Source organism: Halictus rubicundus, chromosome 7 (genome assembly GCF_050948215.1).
Source record: "Halictus rubicundus isolate RS-2024b chromosome 7, iyHalRubi1_principal, whole genome shotgun sequence".
NCBI classification, from domain to species: domain Eukaryota; kingdom Metazoa; phylum Arthropoda; class Insecta; order Hymenoptera; family Halictidae; genus Halictus; species Halictus rubicundus.
In genome coordinates, this window is record NC_135155.1 from 11,246,224 (window position 1) to 11,272,816 (window position 26,593).

A 26,593-nucleotide genomic window follows, 5' to 3' on the forward strand; every position below is an offset into this window, starting at 1 on the left:
GAAAGGATGCGCGTCCGATTCTACTTGACTCCGAGAAGTTAACAGTTTTCATGGTTACAGAATGTTTTAATTGGACGGCTCTGTTGGTTACTGAAATAGTGAAAACACATTGCTATCGACTTAGTTGGAATAATTAGGAGGGGAGATAAGATCCGATTTAATTTCTATTTCTTGCTATCGATGCGGATCAAGTTTGTTAGCCTATTGAATTTATTAAAACCAGAGGCAGCGAGCGAAACCTGCTGCTTCGATCGCTACGAAAAATTGATAGCAATGGCAACGTGTTAACGAGAGACGTTCCCCGCCCTGGTCCGGTCCGTTTCGTTCCGTTTTAAATTTTAAAGCCGAGCTCTCGGATCGTTCTCGCGTATCGATCCGAATTCGAATTGAAAAGCGATCGATCGACCAGAGCTGTTATTTCCACGAAGAGAGCGAGGGAGCGAGAGGGAAACGGTTCCTTCGGAATTTCCAGGCTTTTGCGGACGCTTATCGATCGGCGTTACACGCGAACCCGCCCCCGCCCCCGTCCCGGTCTTCGTTTTCGTATCCTCGAGATAAATTCAGCTGGTAGTTTTTGGTTCCACGTTCGGCGACTCTGATGTCGCTTGCAAAGCTTCGGAAGGTTTCCCTCGATAAACTATGATTTTCTTTGTATCCACAACAATAGAGGTTGTTCGTCGTTTATAATTTCCAAGAAAGGAAAATGTATTTACTGCCTATGATGTTAGCTTCCTGTATTCGTAACGGAGTAAAGTTGATTTCAGTTAAATAAAAGTTAACGACGTACGTGTTTAGTAGGTTTTGTCCGACGCGTTCGGCGCGAGTCCGATCTGTACGTCTCGATATTATAGGGCAAGGGGTTAAGAACGATAGCCGCGCCACTCCGCTCGCTTGTAACGCGAGGATTCGTTGGCGAAGGCTAGTAGGCTAGTAGGCTAGTAGTTGTTCAAAATGAAGAACTCTTCGAAGTACACGGAATTTTGAAACGGCTGTGCCCATCAAAATAAACAGGTAGAGCACGTATACACCTATGTATCTACTACCTACATGGTACAGCCGCGTCCTGACGTTTCGTTGCGTAGAAAAAAAAACAACGGATTTCTAGCAATCACTTAGGCGACCGTTCTCGCAATTATAGACACGACGACGAAATCGTCTGGTTCCGTTCACCTCCGTTACAGTTCGATTCGTTTCGATTCGCTTCGAGCCGAGGCACATCGAACGCCAGCCGGCCGAAGAGTTCGCCTTCCATTATTTACACGATCGTTGAACGTAAATAATTTCTAAAAGCACTCGCGGCGATAAGCAGCATTACCATCGACGCCTACGCCTGCATAGATGACTCATGCTCTCCTCGATGATTGCCGTGCTTGCCCGCTTGCTCGGTGGCCCCGTACTTTTAATCGAATCTCTGCCGGGAAAACTCACAAATCATATCATTGCTTCGATTAGACGGCATAGCACGATTACATGACATCGTTCGAAAAATGATTAAAGGAGAAAAGAAATTTCCACTCGACTCCCGTTTCCTCGTTGAAGGAAAAAAGTCGAAACGTTTTTTCTTGACAAATTATCGAATGCCATATCGGCGGTTCAATTCGGTTTTCTTGGAAACGTTGCAATAAATGTTTCGTTTACACGCTCGTACACGAGTGCGTACGAGTTACAAACCAAGTTACGTATAGTTGAAAATTATCCCCCCTCCGTCCTAGTAGCACAACAATATTGGTTGAATATTTTTTTCAAATATTGGAAAAATATTTTTTAAGCCACACTTCTTCATATGAGGAAACTATTGGATCTAAATATTGTACACATGTGCAAGAAATGTCAATTGAATGTTTAGAAAATATAAAAAATGTAATATAATATACTGTTGTAATAATCATTTAAAAGTTAAGTTTTATTCTTGATTCAGAATTTAGAAAAAAATATATTTTTCATACTACAAAATAAATATTGGTAATTATATAGAGGTTGGCCTCCCTCGCCGATTTTGATGACCTTGAAATATGTTGTCAAGATCATCATTCTGAACAGCTTTTCCCTATGCATGTTACCGCCGCTCGGTTTCAGTTTTCGAGATATCCGCAAAAAACTATTACTAATACTGTATTGAATTTTTTCTCTTGGATTTTCGTATGAAATCATGGCGTTCGTAAGGTACTCTGCTTCTTAGAAATGTTATGTTTTTGTGCTTGTTTGGGTATCTGATAAGTTCGTATTCGTGGTCGGGCCAGCCCGACGGCTGGCTCTCTCCGCCCCCTCCACGACCTAACCACGACACATTCTGTTCGCACGATTTTCCATTACTAGGTCAAATTCTGAATGATAGCTACAATGCAAAGATTATGTGAATAGAATGAGCTGTGGTGGTTAGGTCGCGGAGGGGGCGGAGAGGGCCAGCCGTTAGGCCGGCCCGACCACGCATACGAAAATCGAAAAGTAGCTTTCCAAATTGAAAGCCCGTATGCTTTCTGTATGACCAGAGCGAGACCCTGTTATTCTCTCTCAGCTTCACAGCGTGTTTACAAAAAAAGTAAACAGACGCCGCGCCGCGTCGGAACAGGCTTGCGTTGCCACGGAGCGTGTAAGAATACGGAAAATTCAATACAGCTAATAAGCAATAGTTCTTTGCGAATGTCTCGAAAATTAAAATCGAGCGGCAGTGACATGTATAGGGAAAAGTTGTTCGGAATGATGAGCTTGACAACACATTTCAAGGCCATCAAAATCGGTAAGGAGGACCAACTTCTATCTAATCTCCTATATATCTGTATATTATATTTCTATTTCTAATATAAGATAAAGATTGATTTTATATTTAGAAAAAAATATTTTTCTCGTAACATGGAATAGATATTTCCTGCATATTTGAAAAAAAATTGTACTTAATGTAAAATAAATATTGTATGTACATTTGAATATTAAAAACAGATTGAATCTCTTTTTAATATCATGCGAATGTGATTTCGATCGGGCATCCGCAAGGGTAAAGGACCCAATTACTGTGGGGATAGCAATTACCGTGCGTATATTGATTATACTTCTTTTTAAAGCGTAATGAATATTAAAAAAGAGATGTTAAATTTTTTCATTAAAATCGGTTAACACGTTGAATGCCACGTCACCCATATGTGGGTGAAGGAATTATTTGTGCAGGTTTTAAAATGAATTTTCACGTTGATATATTCATTGTACCGAACTTGATTAGGATCTGTAACATGCAAGAAAGTTGGAGGATTACTCAGTATCATACATTTAATTTTTTGCAATTTTTATTTCATTAAATAATTTACTTTGATTTTATGGAATTTTTGGGGTTTCCAGTTTGGCGTTCAAAGTGTTAATATACATGTTATATATCTCCTTTTTAAAGTTCATTATGCTTTCAAAATTGGTATAATTATTATAGGTACAGTAATTGGGTCCCTGATCTTAGTACCGAGCGAAGAAAGAAGATCGATCGATTCACAAATCGAGTAAATACCGTATACGGGGTCCCACAGTTTCTACGGCCTGTGATCGCAACATATAGCCACTCGAATTCTTCCGACGAGCAGGACGTCGCGTCAGGATTTCTAGCAGAGGTCGACGCGGTCGAAGTGGTTGTGGTGTGGCGTGGCGCGGCGGTGTATGTAATCGGCGTTTTCACTTTCACACGATTTCCATCGGATGTTGAACTGCCTTGTGTTCCGTATCGGAACTCGGAAGTTCGAGCGCTCGGAATCGTTTCGAACGAGTGATTTGTGTCTGCGCCGCGCCGTCTTCGAACCGAGCCGACGATTTTACAAGGGATCTTTCGTATTCGCATGAAATCGAAAACGAACATCGGAATGGCGCCATCGAGGACAGAAAATGTTCGCTTCGCCGTTGGAACTTTCGAGATTAGGTTTACGTAATGATCGCCGCACGGAAGCCACACGTTCAGTCGACCTTAGGGCGAAACGCCTGTATTTCGGTTACCGCATGCGTCCTCGCGTAGGTTCCTTCGGCGCGGAACACATTTTGCGAAACCGTGTGCTGTGTTTTTCGAGCGTGACTCGATCGCAAGCTCGAGCAAGCCCAACTTTGTCTTCGTCCATCGAACGGGCAACCAAAGATAACGATAACGATAACGATAACGACAACGACAACGACAACGACAGTAACAGTGATAACGATAAAACGTTTTATGCATCGGTCTGATCGGTGAAATTGTGCGTTCGAGTCGAACGATACGAAGCAAACCCGTGCTCGAACTCGAACTCGAACTGTTTTCGCGTACAAGCGACGCATACCGATTCCTGTCCTTTGTTCCTCGTTGTACATTCTTCGCGTGTTGTATTACCTCTTATTTGCGGACCGAACGCAACAGAGCCTCGCGGAGTGTACGGCTTCTAGAATGGTTTAATGCGGCCTTGTAATCCGTAATGTAATCAGCGCGTGACGTCATTGTGCCTACTCCCTAGTTCCGCGTGGATCCGATCCCAGAGTACACCTTGAGGGCGAGTAAGGCCTAATCCTTGCTTGTTGCCGGAACGTTTACCAACGTCGGAAATGGTAAATGGCCGCTGTCTAGCATCGACGTCACCGTCGAGACTCGTTGAAACTGTCTCGATTATCGGGTTTCGGTTTGGGTTTGGAATCGGGCTCGAATTTAGCTGCTGCCTAGAGCAGAACGCGCGCATATACCTCATAAATACCTCGAATCCAAAAGAAACTCGATACGCCGTGAGAAGGCTCGTTGGTCGTACCAGTACTCGTCACGGTCATTATTCAATAAGCTAGCTCAAGGCCGACTATCAGACTTTTGCTTCAAATTTCCGGACAAACGGTTCCTACGATTTTCCAGTCTTTTTTTCGGGCTCGATTGTCAGTCGAGTCACCGTGTCGCCGTTTCGACGTGCTCGCTGACGATGAAAAAATTTGCTTCTGCTGAATGAGTCATTGGAAAATTCCGTAGAAACGCGTCGGGGACTTTAAAAATCAAATTTTTTTTTCTTCATTTTTTTAACGATTTGAAATTTTAAAGCCACGTTCCCGCAGCGTTACAGATGAATTCGAAAGTTTGACAACGCTGGAAGGTATGGAAAGTAGTGGCGCGGCCGTGCGTGCACATATTATAGAAACTGAAGCGCGTGCCGCTCGTAGAGTTCGACCATTGCATCATAATACCGCATGGTTGCTCGCCTCATGCGCGAAGTACAGTGCCACATCTGTGTTTTTCAATATATTTTATCGATTCGAGTTCACGCGATACCTGTGACCGTGCGGATCAAGAAATATTTTACAATTGTAAAATATTTTTTGCAATCGTGTTCGCCATAAACTTTCGTTTCAAACGGTTTTACTATTACCGCGGCAACTTTGGAACTTGAAACTCATTGTCAAGTGTACAAAGATCGGGATTATAACGATCGAAGATCAAAACAAACAATTATTCTACCGTTTAAAAAAAATTTCAGTTCGACCTCTGTTTTGAAATGTGTCTTCGTGGAACAGATATTGTAGAATCGTTTATGTGAAAACAAGTTATTTTAGAACGTTTATTAAACAACGTCCCATGAGAGACACACAAACGATCTTTGTGCTGCGAGTATAAATACACTCGACATATCAGTGTAACGTAACAATTATGTAATGTTATTCGTTGAAAAGTATTCGTTGAAAAACAACTTTTTTTTTTGGGTACTCGAATCATTCACTTTCAAGAATTTTTCTTGATTTGTTTTCGTCTAAACTTGCAATTGAGAATGTTAAAACAAGCACTACGGTTCGTAGAACTATGTACGGATAATAATCGATGCTTCTTCCATAGTTTGGAAAATTTTCCCATAGTTTCCAAGTAATTTTATGGGTTAAAATATTTTTATTTTATTTTCACGAAATAACGTTTCCTCTGTCAGCGTTTCTTTCTGACTAAATGCGAAATACTTTCTGCGATGCAAGAGCATCGAAAACAGAAGCATATCAATATATACAAGCGTTACATGTTTTTATATACAAGCGAAGATATTGTTACGGCCATGTAACAATACGAAGAAATTAAAAAAAGAATGAAAAAATCACAAATTACCTACGTTTCGTGGGAGGTCAAAATGACTCATTTCGGTATATGTAGGCATGCTACATCAAATTTTACAATAAAAACATAAAAAACAAAAAAGAAAACTGCTTTGCAGAATTAATTATTTGCATATTTTAGAGAAAGTTATACAAAATTTTACAAAACAAAATGTACTGAAAATGAGTAATAATTGGAAGAAATGTCAAACAAGTCATTTTGACCCTCCTAGGTTGTTCTAGTGTTAACAATAGCGATTTTGCAAATATCCTATGCGACGATAGGCTAGATGGGACACGGTAGCGTCGCGTCGCGTGCAGGGGGGATTCCCCGAATGAAAATGAAAAAGTGGGGGGAGGAATTGAGAAGGATCCGTGTCAGTGTCATGGCACGAGACTACCTCGGTTCCAGAAACTGGTGCGCGACGCTCCGCGTTCTGCTCTGCTCTTCTCTGCTCTGTTCTGACCTCGTTTTGCGTGTGTTGCAGGGGTGCTGGAGATGGCGGCAACGGAGAGCACGATTCGATTCAGCGGCCATACGTTGGACAAGGCTACGAAGGCCAAGGTGAGGCCCGAGTCTTCCATACTTTGTTTCCCACTATCTCTCTCTCTCTCTCTCTCTCTCTCTCTCTCTCTCTCTCTCTCTCTCTCTCTCTCTCTCTCTCTCTCTCTCTCTCTCTCTCTCTCACACACACACTCTCACTCTCACACATTTTCTGTGTTTCTCTACGTTTTCGACGCCTTGTTTGTTCGCTAACCGATTCGCAATTTGTCCGTGAGCAGGTAACGTTGGAGAATTACTACAGTAATCTGATAGCCCAGCATATCGAGCGACAACAGAGGCTGGCCAAGTTGGAGGAATCGTTGAAAGACGAAGGGCTCTCGGAACAGCAAAAGCAGGAGAAACGATTGCAGCATGCCCAGAAAGAAACCGAGTTCCTCCGACTGAAACGCTCCCGGCTCGGCGTCGAAGACTTCGAGCCGCTCAAAGTAATTGGCAGGGGCGCTTTCGGAGAGGTGAGTCTTTCTTCTACGAATTTCTGTCGTTCCTTTCGATACGCTTGCTACGGCGCTGCACTATAGGATTGATCGGTCTAGTCGACGAACAAACATTCCTTACGAGAATATTACGTACTGTGTATAATCGTTCCGAACCCAGACCTTGAAATTAGTATTGTTAAAATGAGCTCTGAGTCCTGAGCTTTGAAGGCTCAAGTTGCGACTTCAGCCGTAAACGCTCGAGCTTTCCAGGTTTGAACCTTGACCTGTGAGAACTGGAGTCCTCAACGCTTGAGCTTGAAACTCGAAGACTCGAGTCTTCTGTATTGCCAGGATGTGTTTGAGTATTCCGACGTATACATAGAATTGTTGTCTATTTCTTTTTCCTATTGGAACGCCAAGAGCGCCGAGAGCCGAGCGTTGAAGCTTTGAGTCTTAAAGCTTTGAAAGCTTAAGCTTTATATAATTGTAGCCTTAGAAACTTAGTCTTTAAGACTGAGCTTTGGAGCTCCGAAGACTCGAGCTTTATAAAATATATATATATATATATATATATATATATATATATATATGTGTTTTCTCTCGACGGTTCTTTGAAACGGCAGACATTTGTAGACACGCTATACAATAAGTAAAGATCGAATGTGCATCTTTTGTTCGACTAACCTTTGCGCGTTCGTCCGACTTGCTGGAAATAGGTGAGACTCGTGCAGAAGAAGGACACCGGTCACGTGTACGCGATGAAGATTCTGAGGAAAGCCGACATGCTCGAGAAAGAGCAAGTCGCGCATGTCAGAGCCGAAAGGGACGTATTGGTGGAAGCGGATCATCAGTGGGTCGTAAAAATGTACTACAGCTTTCAAGACCCTATCAACCTTTATCTAATAATGGAGTTTCTTCCGGGCGGTAAGTTCTCCTTTCCTCGACCTGGTCTCGGTTGTTTTCGGTTGTTCTCGGTCGTTCCACTTTGTAAGTACGCGGAACGCTTTTTTTTCCAGGCGATATGATGACGCTACTGATGAAGAAGGACACGCTTTCCGAAGAGTGCACGCAATTTTACATTTCCGAGACGGCGTTGGCGATCGACTCGATTCATAAGCTCGGCTTCATTCACAGGTAAGTGAAACGCCCGCAGGGCGTATCCGGCGTATAAAGTGTTGTTCGATTCTTTTCGCTGGTTTCGATCGCATCTTTTCCTTCTCCGCAGGGATATCAAGCCAGACAACCTGTTGCTGGATGCACGAGGACACATAAAGCTCTCTGATTTTGGTCTGTGCACGGGTTTAAAGAAGTCCCATCGAACCGATTTCTACAGAGACCTCAGTCAGGCGAAACCTTCGGATTTCAGTGAGTATCACCCGTCGCGTCGGTGCGCAGCGATGTCTCGATACGCGGTGATTCGCGTGATCGATCGAATACACTAAACCTACCATCGCCGGTTCAAAATGACCAGTTCCAGATTTTTATTCTACAATTACGTTCTCTAGAATTTTACAGAGTTTGGAGAATTTAGAGAATTTAGAGAATTTATAGAGTTTTATTTTACAATTAATTATGTATTATAATACGTATTATAATACGAACCGCACAAATATCCAAATATATTCGATTTCGTCATTTTTATAAGACAACATGCATCAGTTACTTTTAAGGCTCGGTAAGTTTAGTGTTAAAATAGAATCGGATCGAACGACACGTGTTTCTTCGCGAAACTGGAAGGATCGGTTTACTTGATGATGTGTTGGATGCGTAAAAAATTTGCTGGAAAATATTCCATTTGGTCGGACTTGCGAAGAAAATAGCGGAAGTCGCGTTTTAAGCGTAGATTCGTGACATCGCTATGAGCAACGGACGATTAGAGATCGTGATTAATCACAGTTATACGATTATAAATGGGGAATGAAAAGGATGAAACCTTTTTATTCGAACCAACCGTTACGAACAACCTAACTTTTCAATTATTATCTATTATCTGTAATAAGAATTCGAAGATACGCGGTTTCAATGCGAAAACGTGTTTCGCACAGTGGCGTCCTGCGGCAGTGGTAGCGGCGGAGCGATGGACAGCAAAAGGAGAGCCGAGAGCTGGAAAAGAAACCGAAGAGCGCTCGCTTATAGTACGGTGGGAACACCCGATTACATAGCCCCGGAAGTATTTTTGCAGACCGGTTACGGGCCAGCTTGCGACTGTTGGTCTTTGGGCGTGATCATGTACGAGATGCTGATAGGTAATCCGTCCGTTACCGAATTCCATTTTCGTTCTTTTCTTCTCTGCTTTTTTCTCATAGAAAATGTTTACTTACCCGTTTTCTCGAATTTCAGGGTATCCACCATTTTGCAGCGAGAATCCACAGGAGACATATAGAAAAGTTATGAACTGGAGAGAGACCTTGGTGTTTCCACCGGAAGTTCCCATTAGCGAGGAAGCTAAAGATACTATAATCAGGTTCTGTTGCGAAGCCGACAGAAGATTAGGTGAGTAAAATCCAAATCCAAATTCTATCCTTTCATATTTGATTTGTAGCGTTACTCACTATAACGATAAGTGCCCGAGCTTAAAACCAGGGACCATAACTGTTATAATCAAAAAGAAAGAAAGTCGTGGAATAATAACAAGTATTTCATCGACTAAAATCGTATTCGTTACAATACATATTATAAGTAACCGAAAATTTGTTCTGTTGTTGGTAAAGCGTTGAGAGAAATTTATTTCGATCGCTAACAGAAGTTTATTTCGATGGTACAACAACTTTCAAATGGTAGACAATCAATTATTTAATAAAATTTTTGTTCAGATTTTGTATTGTTCTTATGGTCTGTTGATTCGTCTTGTTGTACGAAACCTTCTCAATGAATTCACAGACTTGCTCCATCCGAAAAAGAGCGGAAAACTCGGTAATTAAATAAGCAAGTGAAATGAATTTTGTCATCAATAATTATTATGAACAAGTGAAAAGAAATTCGATCATTGATAACTGTTATAAGCGATCGAAATGAACTTCTTTCATCGATAACTGCTTTTAGCAATCGAAACAGTTTTTCTTCATCGATAACAGTTATCAAGAAGGATTCAATATTTAGACTTATAATGTAGAAAGTCTAACGCCGGTTCCTACGGACCGTGGCACTTAACGTGTTAAAGCACAGAGCCAGATGAGTAGAGTAGTAGCTAACCGTACGTATAAAATCGTAGGTGCGCAAAGAGGCATCGAAGAACTGAAATTGGCACCGTTCTTTCGCGGCGTCGATTGGGAACACATCAGGGAGAGACCGGCGGCGATTCCGGTCGAGGTTCGATCTATCGACGACACCTCCAACTTCGACGAATTCCCGGACGTGAAATTGGAGATACGTGAGTAGTCGTGTACATTGCCGTTCAAAAGTACTGCTCGTTGCTATAAAGGAGCCACTCGGGAACGGCACAGTGGCAAGAGGGAGACCCTACCCGTTTTACAATTTGACTCGCCGATATTGATGCTTCGGCCAATAGAAAAATTATGTGTACCTAATAATCTCTTCCGGGCTGCCTTTACAGCAACGAACAGTACACGATCGGGCATTTTCTCTTGGCATTCATTAGAGATTGGTTCGAGTTCAAGTGCGATGATCGCATTTCCTATCACGGGTTTCGATTCTCGGTATTTATATTAACTATTACAAAACAAGCGAAACCGTTTAGTTTGACAATTTTTGGAAAGAGTCTAATAAAGTAGCCGTAATTGAGAGAAGATGCTAAGCTAGACGATTACCCCGGATTTGAGGCCGTGATCGAAAAGGAAAAGGGTCGAGCGGTATTTGAACGATGCGTTTTCGATCGATTGCAGCATCCGCGCCGATGCCCCAGGACGGAGAGGTGATGTACAAGGACTGGGTGTTCATCAATTACACGTTTAAGCGATTCGAGGGATTGACGCAGCGAGGAACGCCAACCAAGAAATAGCAACACCCTATTTCTTGTTCGGCTCCGACCGGCGGTCAGCAGTCTGACGCAACTGGTATTCCGGCCTTGGTACATCATCCGCACCCTCCACTGTCATCGACCGCGTCCCGAATGGACGGCTGATCCGTTCTATTTTCTGCTGTATATGGCACGGTCAATCGTCGAGGGTGATTCGTTCTTGTACTCGTATGTATATACGCGCGATCGCGATGCGATCATCGCGACGCCCTATTAAATGCAAGAAAAAAACAGGAGAAACAAGAGAAAAGAGGAAGCAAACAACGACGACGACGACGACGACGACGAGGACGAGGACGACAAGGATCACCGCGTTGCGTTTCGTTGTGCTGCGCTGCGTTGCGTCGCGTCCTTTTGTTTCCAGAAAACAGTGAATGATAAATGATAAACAACATCCGCAACAACCACGTTTTTTAAACAAACGAGTGCTTAAGATTGATGCACATGTGATAAGAAAGAACCGAAGCATTTAGAGAATCGCAACCAGAAAAAGAACCAACTGTACGGTGGTTCTCCGGAACGCTACGAAACACTGTCAAAAGTTGATTTCCGTTTTGCTCTCGGCATTGTTTCCATCCGAGCGTCGATGCGCAACGTAATAAGCTGTCTCTCTTCCCCTCTCTTTCTGTCTCTCTCTCTGTCTCCGCAGCGAACGCATTAACTGGGAAAAGCAAGATGGAGCCTCGGTCCCGCGATTCTCGGCATTGCGTACAATTTTTCCGTGGAATTTCATTCGATGCGTCCTTTCGCCCTTTTAATCTAACACTGGCTCGGCTCTCCTATTTAGCTCTCTTTCCAACGTTGTATTTATAGCTAGTGCTGTGATATGAAATTGTTTGAAGAAAGTTTTGTATACAAATTGCTATTTTGTCTGTTAACAAATGCTGATCTTTACGAACGTTGTATTCTACTCGATTGTCCCTACGTTTGCCTCGAAAATTTCCAAATTTCTTGATACGCGCGAAACTCGACGCGCACTTTTCGAGAGCTTTTGTCCGAATTTGTCGTCCCGCGCGAAACGCGATCGGTACGATATTTTTCCGCGTATGAATTTGTTTCGGTCGTGTTCTCATTTTTTCGATCGCATTTCGAAATTTTCCGTGGCGCGTAGCGAGCCGTTGAAAATGTGTTTCGTTTGCACGCGGCCACGTAATCGGTACGATAGGAATTTGTTAATTTTGTTAAATCATTCGAACCAAATTGGCTTTTCGACGGCTCGTTGGTCCGTCGGTCCGTCGGTCCGTCGGTCCTTCGGTTCTCAGGTAAGTGCTGAGAGGTCGAGCACAGTCCTCTCGGCAAAAGGCATCCTGGCCTTCCTCGCTCCGTGGCCAGACCCTTCTGGAACGATCCTTTCGAGAGATTCCGATTCTTTTGGCAACTTTGACTCGTCGCATGCGCGTTCCATCCAGCGCAGAGTATTCCATGAGAAAGACGCGCGAACAGACGCGGAACTGGAAGAGGACTCGACTTGCAAGATACAGAGGGCTCGTTCGTTGCCTTATCAAGGTTCCTAACGCGTTCGAAGCGTGCAGCCCAATCCATAACGAACGATGAAACGGAGAAGAAACGGTCTTCATCCCTGGATAGAACGTAGATCGATACACGATAATTTCGATCTATCGATCTTTCGGTCTCCGGTATGCATAGATTTTATATTCGTTTCGCTGGAGAATAGATTTAAATAGAAAAAAGAAGTACGCGTGTTACCGGTCATCCTGGGTTCGAAAATGTCTGTCGGTAAGAAACGCTTTAGGCGATACCAGACGATTCGAAATGAGTCCCGGTGTAACATCTGGTAGAGAGAATCGTTTGAACCAGCCGCTACTGCGATTGGATCGCGCTAAGTATTCCATGCACGAATCAAGAAATAGTGCACCCGCATGTTCTGTCTTGCATATTCTGTCGAGCGATACATAGATTTCTTTCGAATCTAGCACCGTGAACGATTTAACGTTTGTATGTTGTAGTTCGCCGACAGCCAGGGCACCACGGTAGCGGTAGTACTAATCGTAAAAGTTGCTAGACAACGCGTAGCGTTACGTCGTATGTACATGTAAGGAATCTTACGGTACCGGAAGAAGGAGAAGAAGAAGAAAAAGAAAAGAAAAGAAATGGCAAATGTTAACTTCAGCAGAAGGAAAACACTTTTATCCAGACCGATTGTTCAATCCGTCACGATACAACGTTCCGCGCGCTTAGCTTACCGATTTGGAAAAATTAATTCTTTGTCTCGTGCGTCCTTGAGAGGACGCCTAGACGCCTTCCCCTTCCTTCTCTCTTTTTCGGTAAACTCTTGTCACGCCGCGAAGCGTATTCGGGGATTCTATTCGACTTTGGCTAGCCGATCCTAAACGCTACGCGCAGCAGGAGGGAGCGTTCAAGACGAAGCTCGTCCTAAGCTTTAACGCTATTCCATGTACAGCGAATTCTCGATATATGTCAACAACACGGGTCTTGTCAGCGTCTTGTATCGTACAGGAGACGTACCCGAGACGTGTTATGTTTATTCGAGGCCTCTCGAACTTCGTGGACTCTCACGAGGTATGCCCCGCGGTAGTGGAGATAATTCCGCGACATTTATCATTCAGGTCTTGGCGACATATATAGAGAAATCACTGTACATACAAACGCGTTTAGAACGACCTCGATCGAGCCGGATGTTCGTTTCAACCAAGTATTTTTCAAAGGGAAATAACTAACGAATTGTACCAATGCTCGAGTAAAAGAGTCAGCAGTTCTTTATTGACAATAGATATCAATGTTATTTCACGCCAGAAGAATCTGGCTTTCCAAACTTGCGTGATTTCACGTATTTCATTTATTTTTTACCTGGCTTCCTTGCATCGGCCAATTCTAAAAAACATGAACACATGTCGTTCGGTAGCGGTATCGCGTTGAAATTGGAATAGAATTACCATTAGAACGGCCGTAATCAAATTGAAACGGTAGAAAACTTGAAGAAAATTGGACGCGGCTAATCGCGGACGTATTTTGCTCGGACCGACACGGTTCTGTTTCCATATGCACACGCATCTCGAATCGGGTTTTCGCGTGGGTTCGTTATTTACGTTCCATACCCTCGTGCGCGTAGCGTGGCTATCATTTCCGTCGAGCAAAGTCGAGAAAAAGTTTCGATACTGTAATATAACTGACACCGGACACTTAGGTTTACAAAGTACCATTTAAGTCGGAAGTTTTTAAACGAAAGAACCATTTAAACTATAAAAGCGAAACTATTTTCTGCACCGGTAGATACAAAACTCGGAATGGGTCAGAACGAATGTGTTTCCGTGCGAAAGTGCGAATGCGTGTCCGACGAAGGGACTAGGACGGAAGAACAAAGACGAAGAGACGAACGAGAGAAAATTGCGACGTGACGGATATCGACAATGACCAACGTAGGAAGAGACAGAAAGGAATCGTTCGTCCGTTCGTGCATGTGTATGCGTGTGTGCATGTTTATGGATGTGTGTGTCTCTGTGTGCGTGTGTGTGTGGGAGAGAGAGAGAGAGAGAGAGAGAGAGAGAGAGAGAGAACAAGAAAAAAATGAATAAATTTAGTAATTTCGTTGTTGTCGAGAACAGATATAATAATGCTCTGACGTCCAATTGCTACCCAGTAAAGAAACGAAGCGAAACGCAATTTATTTATTTATTTAAAGAGAAGAAGATTAAATAAAGAAAAAGTAACAATAGCCACGAGATGCCTTGTATGCAGCAAGTGTACGGTGCCCTGGACGTAAACGGTACGCATTACATATAGAGAAACTGCAGTGGAGGTAGCGAGGATAGCGAAGATAGCGATGATAGCGAAGAATTTAGATGGACATGTATTCCCAGGGGAATTTCCGCTGGAAAATGGACACGATCGAAAACGCGCCCCGACTTGGAGAGTCGAAAAGTGTAAGAGAACAGTTGCGAAGAGGACTCGTGAAAAGTCCGCGGGAACCGAACTGAAGAGTGCGATCGACAGCGAGCGTGTGCGAGTGCGCGCGCGCGAACTAGCTATCATCGGCTGTATGTAAACGTATCCCGAGAGAAACTCCAATAGATTATGTCAGTAATTGTCATCGGTATACATTGTAAATATTACGAAACGGCTAAATCGCGGCGCTGGTTAAAACAGTGAAATGATAAACCACCGTCGACAGCGAGCCAAATGCCGCCGGCCGAGCAGCAACGGACCCTTCGCAAATGCGTTGTTTGTTACGGGTTACGGCGCAACGCAGCGCATGCGCGATTCACCCTATCTTCTGTCTTGTCTCTTTCGCGTAATTCGTAATTCGTATTTCGCAACAACAAACGGCCGGCGAACCAAATGTTTCTTGGAACGGTCGCGCGAACTTGACCAATATTCGAGCGAGAGCAGAATCGAACACTCGATGCGTGTGCATCAGTGTCGCCAGATGAGGGGAGGGAGCACGAATTGAGGGGGAAAAGTTACCCTCTCTCTGCCAGTACCGGAGTATATGCGACAGTGGCGAAACGCGTCACGTGACCAGGCTGCGGCGGTAGGGTAGGGGAGTAGCGCGCGGTAGAAGGGGAAATTGGAGTGGGGGAACAAGTCTTGATCTGGCGACACTGGCGTGCGTACATAGCAGAGCTCGTGAACGCGCGAGAAACGGTTTTAGTCGAAAATATTTCGGATAAAAGTCGAATAGGTCGACGCTCAATTTCAAAGTGAAAATTCGAAGAGAATCGTGCGAAAACATTTCATAAACGATAAGTTTATTTATTATTACAAAGTAAACGATACCTTCAACGGAGAGTATTTATCCGTTCGTGTTTAAATTGGCCACGAGTTGCCGCGAGAATCACTTACTGGAATCGATAAATCGTTATAGAGTCTCGTCGGAAGGCGAGATATTTGGCGTTGCCGAATTTCCAAACAGTGCGTACAAACGAAAGAATCAATTTAGAAAAAAGAAAGGTGCGTGAATTTTTGTTGGAACATTTAATCGTTGTATGTACAACCGGTTTCGTTCTCTCGTGTCGTGCTTGTCTGCGATGGATTTACGCAAATGAACGCGCTCTTAGATTTGTTTCGTTTCGCGGACATTCCGTTTGCGGAAACGAGGATTCGAAATTCTAATTGTCGAATCGATTCGAGCATGCTCGTGGTTGTCTTTCTTACAAATGGTCGCAGTTGCGTTGTTTGTACCGGTCGTCTTTGGTTCTTCCCGGCTCGCTCTCTCTGTCTTTCTTCTCCCCCCCCCCCTCTCTCTCTCTCTCTCCCTCGCTCTCTGGGAAAGTGAGCGAGTATCCTATTTCGACGTTCGAAGAACGCGTTTTTATTGCGTACAAAATTGCTATTTGTAGGATAGTCGTTACCGCCCGCTTTCTTCGTTCTCGTTGCGATTTTATTTTGAAGAAAGTCAAAGTCGCGGACAAAAAGAAAAAGATAGACAGAGACAAAAGGGAAGGCGAAAGATAAAGCGCAACCGATACGTCCGCGCGGCCGTTCGGACGTTTACCGGTAACCTTGCTACTCGACCGAACAATTATCCTCGAGCGATCGCAGAGATAACAACAAACAACCAGGAACACAATGTATTGTATAAAGTGAAATATTGCTTTTCACACGCGATATGTAACATTGTAATTATAGTGATCGTCGTTAATAAATTGTTTTTTATTTTAGTCGGTGCTCGTTTGATTCACAGACTAAAAATGACTACGTTCATCCTTTCTCACCCTGGACATGACTACTCGATATTAGAACTAAATTAATGTCTTCGAAAATTTCGGGAACAGCAAAATTTTTTAAATTAAAGAAAATTAAGCGTTGTGGGCTTGTTTTGCGTGTGCTTTGGCTGCGTTTTGCGGCTGTATTGCACATGTTTTCAGCGTGATTTGATCATGTTTTGCGCGTGTTTTGCGCGTGTTTTGCGCATGCTTTGCACAAATTAGGTGCATGTTTTGGGCATGATATGATCACGTTTCGCGGGTGTTTTGCGATTGTTCTTCGCATGTTTTCTGCATTTTTTAGGCGTATTCTGCGCATTTTTTGGGAATGTTTTGCGGGTATTCGGCGCCTGTTTTGCACATGTTATGGCCATGTTTTGGGCATGTTTTGTGGGAGTTTTGGGCATGTTTTAGAAATGTGATACTGATTTTATGTCTGACTACAGGCTGACCTATACTACTGATTTTATGTCTGGCTACAGGCTGACCTATAGAGGTGACGAGGTTTCTGTATATTTGTTGTATAAATAATAATTTATTCATTAATATAGGTATAAAAAGATAACACTATGACTATTAACAGGAAAACGAGTTATAACATACATACATATATATAAAACACGTGTATATATATATACTTACAAAATGGAAAATAGATAAAATATGCGTATGAAAAGGTCTTACAGCTTAGTCGGGGGCAGAGGGAATAACTGCTTTGAATAATATTTTATACGGGGGTCATCTACTAAAATCTGGAGCACTCCGCATAGGGAAGCAGATGGCAATGAGTCTCCAGAAGGTGGACAGGGGGAGTGGTTTAGGAGTTGAATTATTGTCTGTCTCTTCTGGGGCAGCCTCCTGGCTCCTGTGTAGCTTCGGCGATGGAATAGTATCCTTTCTTCAGAGCATTGATCTGGTAGCGTCTCCCTCCTCGTCTTGTCTTCTTCTTCTTCTTTATGATGCTGGGAGGCAGGGAGGAGTTGGTCATACCAACGGATCTTTGGGCAAGGCTCTACGGGGGTAGTTATGGTACTGACTTCACATCTTCTCTAGCGAGAAAGGTTACTCGAAAGAAAGTGCATCTACTGGAGGGTTCGGGTACTGATTTTGAGAATTTTAGCAGCGAGAAACGAGATAAAGATGGTAAACCATCTAGTCGTGGCTGGTGAAATTGAAAAGTGCACTTAGTGCAAGTGAGTGTCTGTTCGGTCCTGAGGTGGTTGTAAATCGGAGAGAGAAAGTACTAGTCAGCGCGAGGGAGAAGTCACTGACTTTCGCTAAACTGTGTGTTTGATGACTGTGCATGCGAAGGAGATTGTGCGAAGTCAGAATGCACTAGTCTAGAGATGACTGTGCGAGGGAGAACACGCTGAGTCTGAGTTGACCGCAGGTGTGAGAGAGAACGCGCTAATTCAGGGTTGATTGTCGGTATTCAAGAGAGTGCGTAGGGTCTGTCATTGACCATTGTTATAGAGTAAAGTGCTGACTGTTGATATAACCCTTCATATCTCCCCTAGCGCGTCGGCTATAGGTAAGCGTAGCGACTGTGGGTAAGCAGGGGAGCGCGGCGACTGTAGGTAAGGGATAGAGCGCAGCTGCTGTAGGTAAGAGCGCGGCTACGGTAGGTAAGAGCGCGGCGACGGTAGGTAAGCGTAGCGACTGTGAGACTTATGGGGAATGAAACCCCTGCTCCCGGCGCGAGCCACGCCAGCGTTGACATGACTTAGGCAGACATTTTACGAAGAAAGGGTTCTACCTGGCGAGTACTGCTCCCTGACCATCATTTCTCAGTGCATCCATGCCGAATATCGCAACGTGGACCGGTTCGAAACTTGCAAGCAAGGTCCGACACAGCCTTGCGCTGTGTCGGAGTTAACAATCGAGTCGAGCAAAGTGAAGTTAGGGCAATAACTACACGACATATTTACAACGACGATCTTAAGAATTAAACTAATTCTAACTTACAATTGATCACAGTCTTCGTTCGTTTTCGATGTTGTTGACGTCTTCGTTCGTTGTCGATGTTGTTGACGTCTTCGGTCGATGTGTTGTCCTCCGTCGATGAGAAAGATGAGCTGTCTTACTCCAGCTGAAGCAGACAAATCATAATTAGTCACAACTGACTTGAAATCAATGAGCACAGAGAGTCCCGAATAGTGGCCGCTTATGGTATACAACATAATAAAACATCTGGTGACGACTGTTCCCGATGGTCGGCGATTGCCCCCGAATTGGGATCGGCGCAAAGATGTGGCTCGACGATTGTTACGTCACCGCGACCTCTAAATACGACGCACAATCGAGAACGCAGGTCTGCGCCATGCTAAAAGCTGGTCGGTTCTGTTCCATGCTAAGGCTGAGCAGATGTCAGCACTATATCGGGAACGCCGAAATCCCTGACGTGAGCACTCTCATTTCCTCTCTGATTATACTAGGCAGGTAAGACACTGTAGGTGTATAAACGCTAGATACAAAAACAGCGTAACCACATTCTGTCAGCAGATTTAATATACTAACAAATTAATAAACTAATAAACTAAACTATCGGTCGGTAAGTGTCGGGGACAAAAAGCCGATTAATATGCTTCCCGTCGGTAAGCGTCGGGGACAAAAAGCCGATTAATAAGCTACCTGTCGGTAAAGTGTTAATAAATACAAATACAATTTCGGATCCATGGTAATGTCGGAGGAAGCATGCGTTGAAGCTAGTTCTGATTTATGCCACAGGCTTAGTAAAGGTTCTGTTTCATGCTAAAAGATGGTGTGGGTTCTGTTTCAGGCTAAACGTGGCTGTGAGATCTCACAGTCTCCAGTATTTCATCGGTGCTGAAGCTAAAATTGAGTGTTCGCGCGAAATAATGCAGGCACGCGTTGCGAGTTAGATCGATGCAACAGAAGCGTTCCAGCCTCACGTAATAGCCTATCGATGGCGTTAGGTGGTTTGGAAGTTAACGCTGCCGATGTCCACGATCCACCGTTTCCATCTGGAATCGATTTCTCTGTTTGATAGTTGCAAGCAACGTATCGATATTCTCGAACCGTTCCAAATTTCTACCATTCGTTTTTTGTTGTGGACGCATAAAATCCATAGTCTGGTAACCGTGGGTCAAAGCGCTGGGATCGAATGCCGCTACTCGAGAGTTCAGCGTGATCATCGTTTGCGCTTTCCTCGAGGAGCCACGAATCCGATTCGACTACCCGACTCGCAAACTGTTTTTGCGAACAATCGCTGTCTCTATTCAGTCTGGTCTTGCTGTATTCGCTTTGTTCAAAAACCAGAAACATCTTCAAGAAACTTTCCGCGTTTGTTTCGTATTTCGTATACGTACTTTTCGAAAGATGCTTCAATTTTGTTACCACAGTGGATCGAAAAAACGGTGGATCGAATTCGAATCGCTACGAGTACCACGAAAGATCGGCCACGAGTACCACGGCGAAGGGAAATGAACGAGGAATGGAATCGATACGCGACAAAGCCGGGGGACGCGTCGTTTTCGAAAAGCGACGAGTACAAATCGAACGATTATGCGAGAGCCGTGACGCGTCGTTCGCCGGGATGCTTTACTCTCTCGGAAAACGCGATTGGATTGATTCCGGTGATAAATCGTTCGGCCCTGGATGCGCGACGGAACCCAAATTCGAGCGAACCAATCTCGTTACCGCGAATCTTCGCGCTCGATAGGTAATTGCGTTTACATCCTCGTAAATAAACGGATAAGCGAACGGTGAGCGGTGGTCTCTTTTCACTTTTCTGCATTTATGGGCCTGTCCGTTTCGTAAACACGAAATTTTTTAGTCTCGATCCGAACGAATCTCGCCAAACGAACGCGTCGGATGACGCGAATCGCGGATAACGGATCGTTTCGAAACGTCCGATTACGCTTCTTCGACCAATGAAATCGCGTCGACGGATCTCTGTTTCTAAGAGGGAACGATACGATTCTCATTTCTCAAAAGATTTCGATTCTTTATTCTATGTATATATTCGACTATATTCAAATTATATTCTATGCAAACTAACGCGAACACTCCACTCGCGAACTTGCTCCGTTTTCTCTTACGATCACGGAAATATAGATTCGACGGATAACTCGAGGGAAAGAGCAGAACATTTTTTCGAAAGAGCACAACATTTTTTCGAAAAGGCTACCAGTCGCTTTTCGATCTTGTAAATCTCGCTTACGCACGTCTGCAACGAGTCGTAAGGACACTTTTAGAATTGAAACACCGACGAAACGTGTTTACGTTACGTTAGTTATTCACGTATTTCGATGAACTAACCAAATCGTTTGCACTGACAAGACACATTTGGTGAACGCAATAACGCTATGCGGTAACGGAGACGAAGGAACACGGTTGTTGTTCGATCAAAGTTTTGCCCCGCGCGATTACTTCAATTCGACGAAATCCTCTTTGCTAATTGAACGGACTCTCTGGATTTCGGAAGTTTAGACCGTCTAGCTGAAATTTGCGAATGATGCGCTGGAAGTTCGCAAGAAAACGATCGAAAGATCGGGGAAATATGTGTACGCGCTCGCGCGCGCGCGCGAGTACGAATGTGAGCGGGCATGTAGCGACTCCATGGTTCCGTCGTTCCATGTATCGAGAGTAGCCGGCGAGAGTGGTTATCACGAGGCAGCGATTGGTACTGCCCTCTGACCCCTTCGAAGCCATAGCTCCGCCTTTCGCTTACGCGCCGCGACCTACGTACTGCGCGCGTTCGAAAATCTTTTCCCATTCTTCTCTTTCCTTTTCTTTCGGGTTTCTCGCGGTGCGACGCGGGTGGTCGGTTGGTTTGTTGGTCTGCTAGTGTCTGTTGGTCTCTGCTGGTATCTGCTGGTGTCTGTTGGTCTGCTGGTCTGCCGGTTTGCTGGTCAACTAGCCGCGAAAGGGTTGAATGGATTCTGTTGGCCCCTTAACGCTCCGACCGACAACTTTTCAACCCCCAGATAATACTCGAAATCTTGTTCGGGAGATCGTTCGCGAAGAAGACTGTTGCTGTCCGTCGCGTCGACGGAAGCTGGAGCGGAAGAACAAAGTCGTTGCGATGTATGCGTGGGTCGCAAATACCAATTGAACAACAACGAACGCGCATTACTTCATCAAGGAACGGAAGGCTCGGGAGGTTTACCGGGGCGCGTTCCCTTTGATCGTCGGAAACGGGCTCGGGCTCGGGCGCGGGCATAACCGTATCATCGGAGCAGTTCGAAGCCATCGATCATGGGATTCCTTATTATAGGCGTAGAAACGTAGATAGATTACGCGGTACCTGTTCATTCGTTTCTCGTTTCCTTGGAAACGATTTTCAAATGTTGCGAAAGTAAACTGATTTTGGTTTTCCTACGTATGATTTTTCTGTTCCGTTGGACAATATGTCAAACGATGGGAACGACCTGCAACCGATTTCACGTTTATAGAAACTTTCTTACCTTTGGCCATGAACGGCGGACGCGTACGAGTCTTTTGTAAGCGTAGATTAAACGGAACGACGAACGACTAGAATTCGATGTACGGCGGATGTGCTCCGGAGCGGGAGCTGGAACGGGAACGGGATCGGGATCGGAATAGGGATACGTGAATTGAAAGCGGGTAGCCGAAACGGAGGCCGATATCGGGACCCAAGACCCGCGACCGTATCTTTTCGACGGGAACGATAAAGCGGAGAAACACGACGATTCGAGAGAAGCAAGTTTCGGCGGCGAAGGGAGGGCGCAACTGGACCCGCTCCAAAATCCCCTCCCCGATTGTCGCCTTTGCCGTTTTCCAGCGTCGAGCGGGTTGCGCGCTGCTCGCAAACAGGGGGCCGCGATCGCAAACTTTCCATGCCGGAAATGGCCCTCGGCCCGCTGGTCGGTGACACGTGAGCCCACCGATAACGTTTCCGCGCGACGAATCGTCGAACTCTCGAGAGCTCTTCCCTCCGAGACCGATTCGTGCTCGATCGGTGAAACGCGAACCGTTCGTTCGCGTCCGGTCGAACAGCGTCGTTTACCGCGTCAGAGAAAAGAAGCGGAATGTTTGAACGCCGGCCAAATCACGCATCGAGATCCCGAAAAAAAACTCTTCTTCTCTGCTCCGGGTCTCTCTCGCGCTTTCTCCTTTGCCTCGTTTCGCCTGCCAAGCTAGATTTATCGAAATTCTAAGCATCCGGCTCTGGCCCGACTGCGCGAGACGTCTCCGCTCTCGCCGCCCATGCCCGGTGGCATCGCTCGCGATCTTGCGCGACCCGCTCGACCCCCCTCTCCACCCATTTCCTTCGGTTTTTGTCTTTCCGTGCGCGCCAGCTCGGTATCGCTCTCTTTCTCTTTCTCTTTCTCTTTCTCTCCCTCTTCCCCTCTATCTTTGTCCGTCTTTCTCCCTGCCGTGATTTATCCGCGATTTATGCGCATCTCGCGGCGACTAGCAACGCTGTTCACCGCAAACAACCAACGACCGCGACGAACCGATCCGACGGTGCAGAAGCTCCGACAAATATCTCGATCCGTTGCCGTTAGGGCCGTTACCCGTTGTCGACCGGGTCGTTGACGACCATTACGTTCCAAGGAACATGTTGACGACGTTACGCGCTCGGTATACGCGGCGACTTCCCAGCGAAACGCGTCGAATCTACTCTGAACGCTCTACTTCAACAATAGGTTTACGGAGCACTGAAACTTACTATTTCATATTACTTTATAACAATAACACGAATGTATCTATCAAAATTTGTGACCATTTTTTTAACCCTTCGCACTCGAAGCTATTTTAACTCCAAAACGAGACATTTCTTCGACCTAGAATATTTTTCTTCTACTGTTTTTCGTGTTATGCATACGAGAGTGGTGCGATTCACTCGTACAATACGGCTCTCGTAAATCTAGTGTTAACGTAGTTATAACTGACTGCGGATTATTTATGCAAAATCAAATTTTCATACATCAATTGCAGTCTGTAGGTGCTAAGTAGAAATTTATTTTGCCCATTAATAATTTTTATATGTTAAAAATGGTATAACGACATTGTTAAATTCTTTTAATCTTTTTACTGTGTTTTGAATTACACCTACTCATTTTTGTCGTGAATGTCATATTCGATAAACGAGTAAGTTTGCTCGGCAGTTTCGGTTACCCGGTATAATCAACCGGCTTCGGTCTGGTCGATATAGCGGGTAGATAACGGTTCTTATCGTTGGACTCGCGAAAAACGGAAGATTAGGCGAACGGACTGGTGGTAGAGGGGCGCGGCCAGTCTCAAATAGGAGGAGAGAATCGAAAGGAGAAAAGAGTCGCGTGTGTTCCTCGCGGAGGGTGGAGGGTGGAGGGTGGAAGAAACGAGGTAGCGAGGGCACGCGGGGTCGCGCTCGCAGACGCAGCCGTCGCCCGACGGCCGTCGTCGTCGTCGCGTCGAGTCGCTGCGGCCAGAAATCACTGTCGTGTGTCGGGAAAATTCGCTCGGCGATTGTTTATGTCGAAACACGCTCGTGTAGGCATCCCCCCAACTCTTTCAAGCGAGCACGGTACGGGAGAATTCTCTTTCTCTCTATTCGGGCGACTCTACGTATGGACCGTTTATTTGGAAAGTGGTGCAAGTTCGTTTCTTATTGATAAAAAAGGAAATACAAATTATTTGATGTCTCATTTCTTAAAAAAAAAAGCGACTTACACCGCTTCCAAAATAAACGCTCCATATATTCCGAGAGATGGGAGTTAACCCTTTGCACTATATTTCTCTTCTATATATGATATATTTTTTCATGTTATACATACTAACATGGTGCAACTTACTCGTACAATAATCATGTAAAAAATATTTTGAATAATGATGCAGCAATTTTTAGTGGCGCCTTACAGTCGCCATGCGAGTGCAAAGGGTTAATCAAACAAAAGCAAATTTCTATGTTCTTTCACTGAATTTGGCAACACAAACACGGTCGTTCGCTCGCGAAAAAATATATGTTCGAGCCGCGTCGATTCGATTCGGCGGAGACATTTTCGAAAAACGGGAGAGTCCTGCCAGATCCTTTCTACGCGTACTTACCGGAAACTGTTTGCTCCTTGCGATTCTGCGTTTCCTGTTCTCTGCAATTCCTCTGGCTCCGTCGCTGCGTTCGTACCTACGTGTATTCAAATTTGTGTTTGTACTTGTCCTTAGAGTTATTATAGTCGTATTTATATTTGTATTTATATATATAATATATGTATATATTAATTATGTACACGTTTTATACAAAAATGGTTTCGCACCTTTATACATAACTTTGTATAGATATCTTTTCGGCCTACGTACATCCAACGATAACACGATTCGCGCTCCATATAATACAATTGTTCGGTACGAGGAGCGATCGTCGTCTCGGTCGCGAAATTCGTTCGACTTGGTTCGCGGCGCGCTCGTTTTCCGTCCTGTCCTGTCCTGTCCTGTCGAGAGCGATCGAGCGCGTTCGGCTACGACTACGATTCGCTTCGATCGAATCGGATCGGATCGAATCGGGTCGATGTCGCGCTCCTCGCAATGATACGCGACGCAGTCTCTCCTCGCAAACGATCGCTGCTTAAAAATATTAGAAATATCCCATATACCCCTAAGTGGTTCTCTAAGTAACTAGCTCGACATTGCCACATTTATCGTAACGTAGTATTCAAACGCAGTGTTTCGCTTCTCTTGCACGACCTCGGTCGTCCATTTCCTCGTACAACGCTATACAACGCACCGTCTTTAGAGGTATATTGTACAGTATTTATATAGTAAAAAAAGCACCGTCTCGAAAAACCGGATCCTAGTTTTCGCGGCACGCGCGCTTGTAACGCGCGTATATTTCTATATCACATTGCGTTCGCCGATTTCGCGATTACGCTGTTCCGCCGAACAGACTCCTCTCTCTCTCTCTCTCTTTCTCTCTCCCGGAGACCGAGCGACGAGCGACGAGCGACCAGTCGCTTCCTACAAGTAGATACAAACCTACGCTCCCGAAAGAAAAATATATGTTTAACCCGTGCGTCGTCCCCGCCGTCTCCGCGAGAGCTCCGGCTCTACCGCGCCTAGACCTATATATATATTTTTTTTATAACGTTTCCAAGAAAATTTGAAACTTTGTCGCGAGCGTATCGCGAACGAAGGAACACTCGCGCCTCCGTCGAACGATCCAACGACACGCGTCGGGCGTCTTGTCGGCGAAGACCACGTTTTCCAGGCTGTTCGTGCGAAAATCGACGATCGTCTCGAGCGCGGTGAAACAAAATAATTCTCTGATAAATAACGCGAAACCCGCTCGGCTCTTTCTCGCATTTTCTACTCTTACGCATTCGCTCGCGCGCGCTCGCTCGCAACATCGTCCACGCGAGTCGTACGAACGGAGGGCAGAAAAGCACAGAAGGCTCGTTCGAATAACTTCTAATAATACGAAACGAAGTAACAACGGAGCAGCGTCGGTTCGCGGACGACAACGAAATCTGACGAATTGCGGCGCGACGAAAGATTTCGTTTCGGAAAAGAAAAATAGTGAACAGCTCGAATATCGGAGAGGACGCCGATCGACTCGCCGGTAACGAAATAAGACGAACGAGAGGACGAGACAGACGGTGATACGGGACACAGTTTCTTCGAAACCGCCGTATCGTGTTAAAGTCGGCGACGAATCGACCGATTCGAAACGGCTTCGCGCTTGGAATAGGAAGAACGAGGAGTGGGATGGGAGAGGGGAGAGGGGAGAGGGGAGAAAGAGAGAAACAGAAATTCTTGAGAACGCGGGCACGCACGCGGAGAACGAGACGTCGAAACGAATGACTAAGAGTTTCGGCATGACTCGACTAGCGGCAATTACACGACGCGGAGATCGATGCGAGATTACCGACGAAAGATCTTCCAGATCCTCGGCCGTCGATTACAAATGCTAATTTATGATTTCTTCGCGCGGCGACCTTCCGTTGTC

General features: G+C 45.0%; 1 protein-coding gene and 1 long non-coding RNA gene across 14 annotated transcripts in view; one reads left to right on the forward strand and one right to left on the reverse strand.

Annotated features, from left to right (window-relative positions):
* Positions 1-14,507, forward strand: part of Trc (Serine/threonine-protein kinase tricornered) — a 52,905-nt gene extending 38,398 nt beyond the window's left edge. For 10 of the 13 annotated variants that reach the window (XM_076790130.1, XM_076790128.1, XM_076790127.1 and 7 more), the window contains 9 exons: positions 6,534-6,610; positions 6,829-7,062; positions 7,743-7,950; positions 8,043-8,160; positions 8,252-8,391; positions 9,027-9,272; positions 9,367-9,519; positions 10,238-10,396; positions 10,869-14,507. In XM_076790130.1, the coding sequence (XP_076646245.1) occupies positions 6,534-6,610; positions 6,829-7,062; positions 7,743-7,950; positions 8,043-8,160; positions 8,252-8,391; positions 9,027-9,272; positions 9,367-9,519; positions 10,238-10,396; positions 10,869-10,984 (1,451 nt within the window). In that variant the 3' untranslated portion in view covers positions 10,985-14,507. Of the gene's footprint in view, positions 1-2,685; positions 2,738-6,394; positions 6,464-6,533; positions 6,611-6,828; positions 7,063-7,742; positions 7,951-8,042; positions 8,161-8,251; positions 8,392-9,026; positions 9,273-9,366; positions 9,520-10,237; positions 10,397-10,868 lie in introns of those variants that run through there. The other 3 variants (XM_076790131.1, XM_076790134.1, XM_076790124.1) reach the window with 3 other exon arrangements.
* LOC143355389 (uncharacterized) lies at positions 12,886-16,635 on the reverse strand. The gene is made up of 2 exons (XR_013082498.1): positions 13,871-16,635; positions 12,886-13,839 (listed from the first exon to the last, which is right to left on the reverse strand). It is a non-coding gene; the product is annotated as an uncharacterized LOC143355389 (long non-coding RNA).
* Between the last annotated feature and the right edge of the window lie 9,958 nt (positions 16,636-26,593).